Source organism: Zootoca vivipara, chromosome 16 (genome assembly GCF_965207765.1).
Source record: "Zootoca vivipara chromosome 16, rZooViv2.hap1.1, whole genome shotgun sequence".
In the NCBI taxonomy this organism is placed as follows: Eukaryota; Metazoa; Chordata; class Lepidosauria; order Squamata; family Lacertidae; genus Zootoca; species Zootoca vivipara.
Genome location: NC_142599.1, coordinates 1,582,632 through 1,597,594, shown reverse-complemented (window position 1 = coordinate 1,597,594; position 14,963 = coordinate 1,582,632). Strand labels below are relative to the sequence as shown.

The window sequence follows — 14,963 nt, the reverse complement described above, 5'->3', positions numbered from 1 at the left end:
GTCAGTTCAGAGTTGTGCATCTTTTTTGCAAAGGGGGAAAGCTACATTTTTTAGGATCAGCTCAAAGTTGCTGCGTTTCCTTGGAAAAGGAAAAAAATCCTGTTCAACTCACAGTTCTGCAGCTTCTCTAGGAAAGGAAAGAGACACATTTCTACAGTTTCCAGACAAATAATCTAATCAGCCAGTCACATGTCTCCCTCTGCAGACAACAATTGAGGCCTAGTCAAGGGACCGGAGGGGCCAGGAAGGGAGCTAGCTCTCTTTAGTCCTTCCCTGATTTTTTGCAGTCAGCTGCTGAGCAAGTTCCTTTCTCTTTTGCTCTTGTTAGCCTTTAGCTCTTTCTTTCTTTATTTTTTTTAAAAAAGCAAGTTGTCTCCAGGGACCACGCATTCGCTCCATAAGACGCACAGAATTCCATCTTACTTTTTAGGAGGAAAAAAGTGTGCCTTATGGAACAAAAAATACGGTAAATCCTTCATTTACTCAATTGACAGAGATTATCTGATTGATACTGGACATTTCTGATTTTGGGATTTAATGAGCATTACATTAAGTGTGGAAAGAGAGAGATGCCTATATTTCCAGTACATTTCCAATAGAGGACAATGGCATAGATACATTGTAGCTGTGGCTGTGAGAACGTGCTTATACAGACTCAGCACTTAGCAAGCCTCGGTTTAAGTACGCTTCGGTTTGAGTACTTTCAGTTAAGTACTCCGCGGACCCGTCTGAACGGATTAATCCACTTTCCAGTACTTTCAATGGGAAAGTTCGCTTCAGGTTACGTACAGACTTCTGGAACCAATTGTGTACTTAAACCGAGGTACCACTGTACTGTGATAGAGGATGTGAACATAGGTGCACGCTGTGCTGTGTTGAGCTGAGGGTCTTGACATCTGTCCCAATAATGGCATTCACCTGGATCCCAGGTTATGACAGCTAGGTACATTTGTCTCTATTGAAATCTTTATTAGCTTTGACCCCGTTTCCTAATCTGTTATTATGGTCATCTTAAATCCCCAGAGCAACGTTCTAGGGCCTCAGGACCCTAGAGTTTCTGTTCAGAGACCCCAGGTGTTTTACTGTAGGGATGGGGAACCCTGTGACTCTCCCGATGGTGCTGGACTGCAGCTACTCTCCTCACCATTGCCAATGCCATCATCATATTATTATTATTTGTACCTCACACATCTGACTGGGTTGCCCCAGCCACTCTGGGCTGCTTTGAACATATATAAAAACATAATAAAATATTATACATTAAAAACTTCCATGACTGCTGTATTGGAGACCTGTAACGGGTTCCACACCCCTGTTTTACAGTTAACTTTTTAAAGCAAGAAATTAACAGACTTACATCTTTTTTTCCTTTTTACATTTTTTACAGCTGCAAAAATGCTTCAGGTTGTAGACGGATTATTGTTTGTCTTGGATAATGAGGCAAGTGCTATTTTGACTTATTTGTTGCCCAATTTTACAAATTGCTCCTGGATAAGGTTATTGTAAGGGTGACTCCCTACAGGGAGCCAGCCCCCCCCCATCATCCTGACATCCACCTTGTCAAGTACAGAGAGCACCAGTGGTTCTGAAGCAGCCAGAGGGGGAGGAAGAGACTTGGAGGGGGAGAGAAATCAGAGTGAGGAACAATGGGAAAGCTCGGGGGCGGAGAGATGCAGACGGGGGCTCAGGGATGCTGGAGAGCCAGGTCACCGACTGCTCAGGGAGGAAACTGAAAGGGCATCGCTCCTTCTGGCGCAAGAAGTAAGGAGAGCGCTGCGATGCAGGTCAAGGGGGAGGCGTTTTAGGGGTGCCCTGACTACTTTGGTGGCGTAGGAACAGACGTACGCCATTGTCGGATTCTGATTCGGGATGAGAGGTCATGTTTTAAGCTGTCTCTGCACTGTAAATAATTAGCACAATAAACGTCTTTGAAGACAAAATGGACTCAAGCGGAGTTACTCTAGTGTAGCCACGACGACCCTCTGACAGTTATGTTCCATAGTTTCAGTACTTTGTTTCCACTAGTGGTATTCAGGGGCATTCATAACCATGATGAGCTCTTATTTAAATGGTTAATTAAGATATTAAACTTTGGTTATGTTTTAAGAATGTTTAAGACAAAGGCTATTTTTATTTTTAATTGATTGCTAATTTCAAGTAACAAAGCATACCCATACAAGGAATATAGAGCTTAGTAGAAAAGAATGAAAAGGAGCAGCAGATGGTTTTAGATGCTTCAAGAAAGCCAATCAAATGAAAGTGTTTCTTGATAAGGTTCCATGACTTGATGGAGGGTGAAAACCTTGTTCGATTGTCTTAACAAAGTCAGTAGAAGGATACCATGTCAAGGCGTGAGCCTCCCCCCCCCCCAATTGATATTCCTTTTGTGAAATGGTTAATTTGTCCACAAGCAGGATTTCCAGTGTTCAGAATTTGCCAGGCACTGTGGGTTAAACCACAGAGCCTAGGGCTTGCCGATCAGAAGGTCGGCGGTTCGAATCCCCGTGACGGGGTGAGCTCCCATTGCTCGGTCCCAGCTTCTGCCAACCTAGCAGTTCGAAAGCACGTCAAAGTGCAAGTAGATAAATAGGTACCGCTACAGCGGGAAGGTAAACGGCGTTTCCATGTGCTGCTCTGGTTCACCAGAAGCGGCTTAGTCATGCTGGCCACATGACCTGGAAGCTGTACACCGGCTCCCTCGGCCAATAATGCGAGATGAGCGCCGCAGCCCCAGAGTCGGTCACGACTGGACCTAATGGTCAGGGGTCCCTTTACCTTTACCTTTTATCAGTGCCCGGATGGTGCCTGAAGTCTCCCATCTGGAGGTGCATGCCTAATGTTTTTTGGAACTTGATTGTATTTGCATGCTAGCAACATATCCTGTCATGTGGGAGGGGGACCAATGTGAGAGAAGATGTGCACTGTGGAGAAAAAATGGAAACGATGAAGGGACAGACGCCATTGACAGCCCTGATTAATGAATGTGACAAATTATCCACCAAAATAGAAATATTTGTTTCATAATATGAAAGATCTAAGTATCACAAATGTATACCGTCATGGTTCATATAGTCAAAGGTAATAGGTCTTAATTAGTTACATCATCATGACACTTTTGTTTTCCTTTTCTTGTAGAATGTTTTGTCTTTGTGGAATATTGCCACTCTTACCATGATTTGGAACTGTTCTGTTCACATTGAAGAATTTCTTCTGATTTCAGAATCGGATTTTTCAGCAGCTGCAGGGTAAATTCAGGATTATAGCATACTTGCTGAGAAATATGAACGGGTATGCCACAGCAGAATGGCTCCTCACCTGGCCTCTTTCCAGAGCTGATGCCCCCACTTTCTTGAAGTTTTGTATTCACTGACTTCAGAATAAGCCCCTGGGAGGGAACAAAGAGGGACCTAATTTCTGAGCAAACAAGGAATGGGCTGTGTGCATGTGTTGTGTGACTAATCAGTTGTTACTGAACTACATCTCTGGCCAGTCCAGTAGCCATGTTCCATGCTAAAACACAGGGGTGTTGGGGATCCATAATCATTGGAGGGCCACAAGTTTCCTATCCCCATATGGCAAGGATAGGCAACTTGGTGTCCCCTCCTGATGGAGCCAGCATAGTGTAGTGGTTAGAGCATCCAACTGGGTTCAAATTCTCACTCAGCCATGAAGCTCACTGGGTGACCTTGGGCCAGTCACTGTGTCTTAAACTAACCTACATCAGAGAATGCAATAGGGAGAGTGAGAATCATTTATGCCATATTTTGCTCCTTGGAGGAAAGGTGAGATACCAATGTAATAAATAACTAAAGTACTGAAATAAAATGTAAATGGTGATGGCTCAGAACTTTTGTCATTAGTTGATACATTTCCCTTCTTCTTTTGTTAAGACAGGGGATTGCCAGTCTCAAGCTAGTTGCTTTGACAAACCCTGATGATGGCAAACAGGTAATTGTCTTCTATCAGAGAAAAGCTTCAAAACTGTGTCTGTATTTTGGCAACATCCTTTAGGATTATCCTAATTGCACTGTTTCTCTGTAGATGAGGAGCATCACGGTGTTTTCACTGCCTACTATGCACCAGCTCTATTCTTTGGAAACTACTAATGTTTCTTCGTTGATTCAGAGCGGAATAAATATGGTATGTTTTTATTTCTCTTTTCTTCAATCCTAAGTAAGACTGGCGAGGGGGAATGTAAAAAGAAATCCAAGTCAGAGTTTAAGTATTGTAGGATTTGGTAGAAAATGAACATTTTTACCAGCCAGAAGAAGTTTGCACACCTTTCAAGTCTGTAAGTCTTCAGTAGAACCTCCTTACTAAGTATATCTAGCATTACAACCGAAGGGTGGAACTACATGTTGTATGGAAATGTGAATAGCAATAAAAAAGTAACTGTTTTTGCTGGAAATTCTCAGGAAGCCTCCTTATATTAGGTTCTAGTACTGTATCCTAAGAACATAAGAACAGCACTCATGAAACAAACTCAAAGTCCATCTATTCCAGCATTCTGTTCCCACAGTGACCAGGCAGATTCTGAAGGGAAGCCCGCAAGTGATGCATTAGCACAGGAGCACTCTCACTCTGACTTTAATTCTGGAAGTACTATATAACCCTCTCATCCAGTTGCCCAGGTTGGCCTTATTCATGAGAGCATCTCTCCAGGGTTCCAGCCAGAGAAAGATATTTTCCATTACTTGCTAAATGATTCAAATGTAATGTGCCTGTGAATGGAGGTAAGGCATTCAGTCTGATATTTTTGGAAAAGAAAACTGAAAATTTTCATATACAAAGAAGGAGATGCATGAAAGTTGGTGAAACTGAATAAAACAGTTCTCTTTAATTTCTAGCTAGTTGTACTGTTCACCATCAAACTTTATTACAGTTGTGGACCAGCATAAGATAAAAACTTGCGAATAAAATAAAGCCCATAAGACTTAAAGAAGAAAGGGATAAAAGCTAATAGTTAAGTGATTGTCTCGCATAAACTTAGAGAGAAACAGAAGATAAGCAGTTAAAAGCGGCTGTAAAGGATGGGATGTGAAGCAGCATGGGTCTTGCATTATAGGCCTTCAGTTTAGGCCTGGTTTGTGGCACAAACCATCCTTCAACGGATGTCCATCATGGCAGCACAAAATCTAGGTTTTCATCTTGGAGTAGTAGGGATATATAGAGTTGTTCTGTATGTCCTGGGAATTTGTGTAGTATAGGCAGGATGATCCTAGCCTGTATAGTATTGGCAGTGGAAAAAAGGCATGTTCTGTTGTTTCCCATGTGGGCGTTTCCTCTCCTCGTACACATGTAGTAGTAGTAATAATAATTTATTATTTATACCCCACCCATCTAAAAGCTAAAGCACAGAATGAACTCAGGCTCGCCAGAGAGGTTAAAAGCAACAAAAAGGGCTTTTATGGGTATGTCCGTAGCAAAAGGAAAAACAAGGAAACAGTGGGGTCACTCAGAGGAGAAGATGGTGAAATGCAAACAGGGGACAGAGAAAGAGCAGAACTCCTCAATGCCTTCTTTGCCTGAGTCTTCTCCAAGAAAGAAAACAACGCCCGACCTGAAGAATATGGAGCAGATGATTCAGCAGGGGAAACACAGCCCAGAATAAGTAAGGAGGTAGTACAAGAATACTTGGCTAGTTTAGATGTATTCAAGTCTCCAGGGCCAGATGAACTACATCCAAGAGTATTAAAAGAACTGGCAGAGGTGATTTCAGAACCACTGGCAATAATCTTTGAAAATTCCTGGAGAACAGGCGAAGTTCCAGCAGACTGGAGGAGGGCAAATGTTGTCCCTATTTTCAAAAAGGGGAAAAGAGAGGACCCAAACAATTACCGCCCAGTCAGCCTGACATCAATACCAGGAAAGATTCTAGAGCAGATCATTAAGCAAACAGTCTGTGAGCACCTAGAAAGAAACTCTGTGATCACTAAAAGTCAGCATGGGTTCCTGAAAAATAGGTCATGTCAGACTAATCTGATCTCATTTTTTGACAGAATTACAAGCCTGGTAGATGAAGGGAACGCTGTGGATGTAGCCTATCTTGATTTCAGCAAGGCCTTTGACAAGGTGCCCCATGATATTCTTGTAAAGAAGCTGGTAAAATGTGGGCTAGACAATGCTACCATTCAGTGGATTTGTAGCTGGCTTACTGACCGAACCCAAAGGGTGCTCATCAATGGCTCCTTCTCATCCTGGAGAGTAGTGACTAGTGGGGTGCCACAGGGTTCTGTCTTGGGCCCAGTCTTGTTCAACATCTTTATCAATGACTTGGATGATGGGCTTGAGGGAATCCTGAGCAAGTTTGCAGATGACACCAAATTGGGAGGGGTGGCTAACACCCCAGAGGACAGGATCACACTTCAGAATGACCTTAACAGATTAGACAACTGGGCCAAAGCAAACAAGATGAATTTTAACAAGGAGAAATGTAAAGTACTACACTTGGGCAAAAAAAATGAAAGGCACAAATACAGGATGGGAGACACCTGGCTTGAGAGCAGTACATGTGAAAAGGATCTAGGAGTTTTGGTTGACCACAAACTTGACATGAGTCAGCAGTGTGATGCAGCAGCTAAAAAAGCCAATGCAATTCTGGGCTGCATCAATAGGAGTATAGCATCTAGATTAAGGGAAGTAATAGTACCACTGTATTCTGCTCTGGTCAGACCTCACCTGGAGTATTGTGTCCAGTTCTGGGAACCACAGTTCAAGAAGGATACTGATAAGCTGGAACGTGTCCAGAAGAGGGCAACCAAAATGGTCAAAGGCCTGGAAACGATGCCTTATGAGGAACGGCTTAGGGAGCTGGGTATGTTTAGCCTGGAGAAGAGAAGGTTAAGGGGTGATATGATAACCATGTTCAAATATATAAAAGGATGTCATATAAAGGAGGGAGAAAGGTTGTTTTCTGCTGCTCCAGAGAAGCGGACACGGAGCAACGGATTCAAACTACAAGAAAGAAAATTCCACCTAAACATTAGGAAGAACTTCCTGACAGTAAGAGCTGTTCGGCAGTGGAATTTGCTGCCAAGGAGTGTGGTGGAGTCTCCTTCTTTGGAGGTCTTTAAGCAGAGGCTTGACAGCCATCTGTCAGGAATGCTTTGATGGTGTTTCCTGCTTGGCAGGGGGTTGGACTGGATGGCCCTTGTGGTCTCTTCCAACTCTATGATTCTATGATTCTATGATTCTATGATCTGGCTGGGTTTCCCCAGCCACTCTGGGTGGCTTCCAGCAGAATATTAAAATACAATGGTTCATCAGATATTAAAAGCTTCCCTAAACAGGGCTGCCTTCAGATGTCTTCTAAAAATCCGGTGGTTGTTTATTTCTTTGACACCTTGTAAAGTTAAAGCACATGCTACATATTGTTTCCCATGCAGGATACAATTTACTTTTTGGAAGGAATGTATGAAAATAACCAAAGGTAAGTTTGCACTTTAATAAAATACAATAGAAAGCTGCTGCTTTATTTTTGATGGTTATCAAAGCTCTTTTTTTAACCACACGCTCATTTCTAGGGCATCAGACCATCCAGTCTCACTTCTGGTATTGAGATGCTTAACTGAAGCCTTGCCTGAGAACAGGTACACATATATTTTGGCTTCTACTACTGCTTATGTATAAAATTTGGTACTTGTGATATGACTGAGCCAAAGTTCATGTGTCATAAGTCTCATTAACTTCAACGGGAAAGAGTTAAACATATGCTTAACATTACAATCCTATAAGTTTCCACTCAGAAGTAAGTCCTATTGAGTTAATTGCAGACTCATTTTCCCAATAAGAAGAAAAATGGATCTCCAGGTGGAAATCCCTAATGGTAAATGAAATGGGCTTTGGACCAAAAAACCTCTGAAATCAGTTTCTTTACATCTAAGAGAATAATCAGTAAAATGCACCTCTTTCCTGTCTGAATGTCACATAATTTCAGCTACCACAGCGGCTTGCTGGAGAGGGCGTGAGGAGGTTTGGTCATATTTCCTTATGTGGTGGTCCTGTAAGGCAGTTCAACCCTTCTGGTCCTCAGTTATTTAATTGTAGAATTGTAAAGCTGGAAGGAACCCCTAGGGTCATCTAGTCCAACTCCCTGCAATGAAGGAATCACAACTAAAGCATCTATGACAAATGGTAATCCAACCTCTGCTTAAAAACCTCCAAGGAAAGAGTACACCATCCTTCAAGGGAGTCTGTTCCACCGTCAGAAAGTTCTTCCTGATGTTAAGTCAGAATCTTCCTTCTTATAACTTGAAACCATTAATTTGTGTCCTATCCTCCAGAGCAGGAGAAAACTAGCCTGCTGCATCTTCCTTGTGGCAGCCCATTACATATTTGAAGATGGCTATCGTATCTCCTCTTTTCCTGGCTTGACAAACCCTGCTCCCTCAGTTAGTTAGTTTAGTTAGTATACCAGCCTGTGCCTGTAGATCTCAGGGTGGTTGACAACATAAAATTACAATATAACCCCCCCACCCCCCACAGAATACATAATAAAAATAAGAACAAAAACAAGTCAACTCCCACTCTTTATTTATCCCCCTCCCCAAGGTTGTGATCATGTAACTAAAGTGAGTGTAAGTAATTAGATGAATAGACTTAACTGGCTATAACCATGTTTATAACAGCACTTCATTTTCTCCCCCTTTTTAGACTGAGCCGCTTACTTCACAAGCACAAATTTACTGAAGCTGAGAATTTTGCTGTTCAATTTGGACTGGATGTTGAGGTAAAGGGCTTTGTCTGCAAATCGTACCTCATCACTTACTGCCAGCTGCAAAACCACAATGAAATACATAGACAAGGAAGCTCTCTCTGGTAGCTTCTATGCCTACTCATTCCAGTTACCCACTATAGCAGGAGTTTTAAATGTAAATGTCAAAATTGTTAATGGAGGCAAGGGGCTGTTAAAGAATAAACAAATGTTCTGCAAATTTTACTCTGACAATACTAGACAAGCCTGCTACCCTGAAAACAAGATTTTTCCCCCAAAGGGTAAATAATGTATTATGTGTGTGTTTAAAAAAACAACAGAACGTTTACAAAGTGAAAATGATCTCTATTTTGGAGAGATTGGCTTCAGAGTCTGTTGCCGGAGATTGCCAGTCAGCCTGGCTAGAACTTGTGGCTCAAGCTAAAGAAACCCTGGATAAAATAAAGGTATGGATTTATCCTACTATATTTCTTTATTTAAAAGCATTTTGATACCACTTTATATACAAAATATCTAAGTGGCCTACAACATAGAATGCACTGTAGCAATCGAGTCTCGTGGCTACTGATAGCCAGGATATCCCTTTCAATGAGCTATTGTAGGCATATCAGCCAAAGGGACAACTAGGACCTCCAATGACCAGTGATGGATCCATGAGTACTCCCACACTATGCTCCAGTTCCTTCAGAGGGTGTGCAATTCTGTCTATACAGGCAATTCACCTGTTTTCTGGATCCAAGTACCTCTCACCCACAGGACCTCATCTGACCAGGATTCAACTGCAGTTTATTAGCCCTTACCATGTTCAGAGCCTATACCACTACATCTGATTTAGATGTTCTGTGGAGAAGTCATACTCTATGCATGTCTTGTGCATGCGTATCTGTAGTTCTTGCAGTAGATAATTTGCACATGGGTGTATGTGATAGGTTTTTCTTTTAAGCTGTTTAGAAGATAAGTTTATACTTGGTTGTGGTTTTTGTGGTTTTAATTGTTTCTCCTTCTAAATAGGATAACCAGTTTGTGACTGAGTACTGCATAAATACACCGTGGCCAATATATGAAAGTGCTCGGGAAATGCTGAACTATGCTAGAAGCAGGGTAGGTTTTGATAGGTGCTTTCACACATCCTACTCGGCTAGGGCCTTGGGAGACCCATCTTGGAGGAAGAGGTGTGTGGGACCCCATGGAGAACCGAAGCTTAGCTGAGGGCCTGGAAGAACCTGCTGCAGTTCTAAAGCAGTGTAAAGTACCTAGTGTCACCTGGGTCACTGACAAACCTCGCCAGCCACAATACTGGCTTTGCCTCGAACCCTGATTCTTTTCGCTCACCTGAACCTTAAGAGTGAAGATGTCAGAGCATCTGGTGGGAAGCCCCAGAGTCAGCCTGGCTGCCAGGAGGCATTATCACCAGGTGTCTCTGTAGGATTAAGTCACTTTGGATGAAGGAGTCAAAAATCGCAGCTGAGAGCAATGGCCCAGCAGATGACCAAGAAGGGCAGGGGCTGGCAGTGAGATTCTCAGGTGGGTTAATAGTTGTTTACTGAGTTCCTTTGACCAGTTCCCTCTAGAGCAGGCATCTCCAAACTTCGGCCCTCCAGATGTTTTGGACTACAATTCCCATCATCCCTGACCACTGGTCCTCTTAGCTAGGGATCATGGGAGTTGTAAGCCAAAACATCTGGAGGGCCGCAGTTTGGGGATGCCTGCTCTAGAGCTCTCTTGCACAGGCCCTGCTCCAGCACTAGATATTGTTCAGACATCCAGAGCCAAACCTAATTTACAGCTACCCATGTAGATTTTTTTTTGTTACATTGTTTGCATTGGACTGCAAGTTAATTTAGCATTTATCATTTCAGATCCTGAAGAGAAATGACAAAACTGTTGCCCCTTTCTTGACTGGGGACCCAGCATCTCTTACAAAGGTAATGAAAATCAAACTATCCTAGACTTTTAAATTATCACGGGGTGTGGGTGAAATGAGGAACTGGGAAGAGAACCTTGGCCTCTACACTCTGGCTTGGCTCTAGCAAGTGTATAGAAGCTGTGGGGCAGGGCACTGATATGTCTTCTTGCCAAGGGCACAAGGGAGTGTAGGTATGCTTCTGACTCAAGCACTGCATTCATGTACAGAGGGAAGCACTTAAATTTATTTTAATACATTTCTGCTCTACTTTTTAGGGCAAACCTTCACAAGGTAGTTTATAATGAGAATAGTAATGAAACAATTAATGAATAACATAGTAAATAATAAGAAAATTCCTTCAGTAGCACCTTAAAGACCAACTAAGTTTATATTTTGGTATGAGCTTTCGTGTGCATGCACACTTCTTCAGATACACACATAGTAAATAATAGCAACATATAAAAGCTGTTTTCCAACTGGATGAAAAGGCTTAGGTGTTCATTTTGTATTGTTTTTCAAGTTTTTCCAGTCATTTTCTGTGCTTTTCAAAATAGTTTTAGCTGTTTTTGTGATATGTCTGTAAATCAACTTGAGGTGATATGTAAAATGTGATTAATAATTTTAAAAATGGCTCCCCAATAATTTTTTTTGGCAGAATTAAAGCAAAAGCCCCTCTGGGATCTGCTGATAATGCCACAAGATGTGAGCAAGTGGCGTTTTCAGAGGAGGAGATTCCAGAAATGGCTAAAAAGGCTCAGCCCATCCCTGATACCCCCCAACCTAATTTTGCACAGTGGAATACTGAGTTGGCAGTTCTGAAGAATCTGTCAGTCTATTGTCAGATCTCTTGTTAAATGTGCATTAAATCAGTGGGTTTCCCCCCATCCAGGTGATGAAGGCACAAGCAAAGCTAACTACATTTTGTGGAGCATTTGGATCAGAGATGTTCAGGTCTATCTTGTTTTTTTCTTGTGTTGATTTTGGGTTTGTGCATGTGTAAATTATAACATTTTCTAGAATCTATATATATATACAGTGGTGCCTTGCTAGACAAATTTAATTCGTTCCACGAAAAATTCGTCTAGCGAATCCCATACGAATGCATTGATTTTTTTTTTTGGATTTTTTTTGCCCATAGGAATGCATTAATTGAATTTCAATGCATTCTTATGGGAAACCGCGATTCGCTAGACAAATTTTTCATAAAACAAATTCGTCTAGCGAGGCAACCTCCACTCGAAAAATCCTTTCGTTAAGCGGAAATTTCGTTAAACAGGGCATTCGTTAAGCGAGGCACCACTGTAAATGTAAAAAGGGCATGTGGGTGTATTTCCACTTTTCTCCAAAACCGCTTGACTGATTCCGTTCAAATTTGGACACAATGTCACATGCGAATGTGAGAGTAATCTTATAAAGTTTGCTAAGACAGATGTCAAACCTACGCCAGGTAAAACCCCCAAAAACCCGTATTCCAGAACACACAACTCACCCAAACGTGCATGCTGGGAAAAGAATCAGGTTGCAAACCATCGCTACAGTGGTACTACACCTATAGAACCTTCCCTCTCAACAGCACCTCAGCTGCCGTTTACATACTAGGCCGAAGCCTTTACAGATTAGGCCGAATGGAGGTACTGACTCGCCTGGGTGGGTGTTGGGGGGAGGAGGGGACAGGATAGGTCAGGACACGGTGGGACCAGTCACAGGGATGAGCCGGGGGTGGGGGGAAGAGGGGTTGTGATACGTCATGGGATGGGACAGGTTGGGGGGAATCACAGGGAAAAGCCTGGGGGGGAGGGGGCGGGCTATGTCATGGATCGACACAGGGTGGTAGCAGTCACAGGGATTAGCCACGGCAATGCGTGGCAGGGCCAGCTAGTGTTGTATATTAACTGTAGTAACTTCTGATTTTTTTTTCTATTTTGTAAGACTAGAGAAGACAAAAATGGGGATTTGAATTTTTAAAAATCCTATTAAGATTTATATACCACCCTTAATCATACGATCTCAGGGCAGTTCACAGAATAAAATACAGGCTAAAAAGAAGTAAACAAGTAGATCAAAACAGCAAAACAATACTCCCCTTTCCACAGACACATTTAAAAGGCTGTAAAATATTAATCAGCCAAAGGCCTGGTTGAAGAGGAAGGTTTTCACATGGCTTCTGAAAATATATAATGAAGGCGTTAGGTGAACCAATGTGTGAAATAAGTTTTTTCTTCTATATTTTCCTTATTTTCCTGTTGTAATCCAACATTCTCTTCGGCGACCCTTCACTTTCGTTTTCCGCACAGACAATTCTCAGTGCGTCACAGCCAAGACAAAGGGAGACTGGCCCTCCGCCATTAGCACCAGGCAGATATCCAAACTTTGCTTCTTTGATCTCATTCCAGCTGCTAACGAGCTACTGCTTCAACAAGAACACCATTACTCCCATCATAAATTCTTTTATCATTCCATTAAGAGTTTTGACTCTGAAAATTTGACTACAATTTTGGCAATTTTGTAGTTAAACTATGACCATAATGATAGCAAGATATTCTTTTAATCCCACTTGCATTTTCAAACAATCAGGCAGTCAGTCTTTCGCGGGGAATTTGCCAAATAAAACAGCAGATGCAAAATATATCAAAAAGAATAATGGAGGCTCACCCCCCCCCTTCGTTCTGACATACTAGTCCAATTGCGATGATAATCCTTCTCCAGGTCAAATCCTTGGCACCCAGTGGCTGAATCAGTTAGCAGAGTGCTTTATCTCCCCTAGTTCAGAGCATGCCTTAATTAAGTCCAAATTTCATCTTAAAAAGCAGGTGTCCTCTGCTCATGGTGACAACTTTGGAGAGTTGCCGAAAACATGTGGTGCATTGCACCCAGTGCCCCCTGCGCCCTCTTCCTTCTGGATGGGGAGCAGGTATTGGATGAACTGCTGGTGGAGCTGCCCCCCCCCAGCCCTCCCATATTATCCTTGATTAATCGCATGGAAAGGCGTGATGTAATGAAAATTGTAGTGGGTGCAGCCGTTCACCATGGCAGCCAGACAGGAAGTGTTCATAATTCATGTTTTGAATTATAAGCAAGGCTCAGCCAGCAGAGTTCCATGGTAATTTGATTTTTCATTTTTTTCTTGTGTCATCTAATCCAAAACCTCTTGGGTTGGTTACAGAAGTTAAAAGCTGAATACATTTTTGGAGGAAGAATCTTCTGTAGCTTAATTGCACCTTTGTTTTCGTATTTGTAATTTGTTTTTGTTGGGCTATGGTTTAATGTTCAATTTTTGTTCTAGTGGAACTGCTTGGTTTGAATTTCTGAACAATGAGGACCTTTTCAGGGACATCCTTTTACAGATAAAAGGAGGAAATCTCATGTCTGCACAGTACCTCTGGCTAAGGCATCAGGTAAATGGTTTTGGATATTTCCAGTGGTCAGCACCACCCTCTGTACTTACCACACTCCTCCCCACTGCTGTAATTATAAATAATAATAATAATAATAATAATAATAATAATAATAATTTTATACCCCGCCCATCTGGCCGGGCCTCCCCAGCCACTCTGGGCAGCTTCCAATAGAAATATTAAAATACAATAATTTATTAAACATTAAAAGCTGCCTTTTAATTTGTTGTTGTTTAGTCGTTTAGTCGTGTCCGACTCTTCGTGACCCCATGGACCATAGCACGCCAGGCACTCCTGCCTTTTAATTTATTAAACATTAAAACATTAGGGTTGCCTTCAGATGTCCTCTAAAAGTCTGGTAGTTGTTTTTCTCTTTGACATCTGGTGGGAGGGCATTGTTTGACCAAACTGCGGGAGGCAGTGCAAGACAGGAGTGCCTGGCATGCTATGGTCCATGGGGTCACGAAGAGTCGGACACGACTAAACGACTAAACAACAACAACAACAACAACGGGAGGGCATTCCACAGGGCGGGTGCCACTACTGAGAAGGCCCTCTGCCTGGTTCCCTGTAACTTGGCTTCTCGCAGCGAGGGAACTGCCAGAAGGCCCTCGGCGCTGGACCTCAGTGTCTGGGCAGAACGATGGAGGTGGAGACGCTCCTTCAGGTATACTGGACCGAGGCCGTTTAGGGCTTTAAAGGTCAACACCAACACTTTGAATTGTGCTCGGAAACGTACTGGGAGCCAATGTAGGTCTTTCAAGACCGGTGTTATGTGGTCTCGGCGGCCGCTCCCAGTCACCAGTCTAGCTGCCGCATTCTGGATTAATTGGAGTTTCTGGGTCACCTTCAAAGGTAGCCCCACGTAGAGCGCATTGCAGTACTCCAAGCGAAAGATAACTAGAGCATGCACCACTCTGGCAAGACAGTCTGCAGGCAGGTAGGGTAT

General features: G+C 42.6%; 1 protein-coding gene across 2 annotated transcripts in view; it reads left to right on the top strand.

The window, feature by feature from the left end:
• Positions 1 to 14,963, top strand: part of KNTC1 (kinetochore associated 1) — an 85,281-nt gene that overhangs the window by 14,548 nt on the left and 55,770 nt on the right. For both annotated transcript variants that reach the window (XM_060269575.2, XM_088659343.1), the window contains exons 10-21: positions 1,388 to 1,440; positions 3,136 to 3,245; positions 3,891 to 3,948; positions 4,042 to 4,140; positions 7,386 to 7,429; positions 7,524 to 7,589; positions 8,653 to 8,728; positions 9,034 to 9,159; positions 9,725 to 9,814; positions 10,573 to 10,638; positions 11,509 to 11,570; positions 13,903 to 14,014. In XM_060269575.2, the coding sequence (XP_060125558.1) occupies positions 1,388 to 1,440; positions 3,136 to 3,245; positions 3,891 to 3,948; positions 4,042 to 4,140; positions 7,386 to 7,429; positions 7,524 to 7,589; positions 8,653 to 8,728; positions 9,034 to 9,159; positions 9,725 to 9,814; positions 10,573 to 10,638; positions 11,509 to 11,570; positions 13,903 to 14,014 (962 nt within the window). The remainder of the gene's footprint in view (positions 1 to 1,387; positions 1,441 to 3,135; positions 3,246 to 3,890; positions 3,949 to 4,041; positions 4,141 to 7,385; positions 7,430 to 7,523; positions 7,590 to 8,652; positions 8,729 to 9,033; positions 9,160 to 9,724; positions 9,815 to 10,572; positions 10,639 to 11,508; positions 11,571 to 13,902; positions 14,015 to 14,963) is intronic.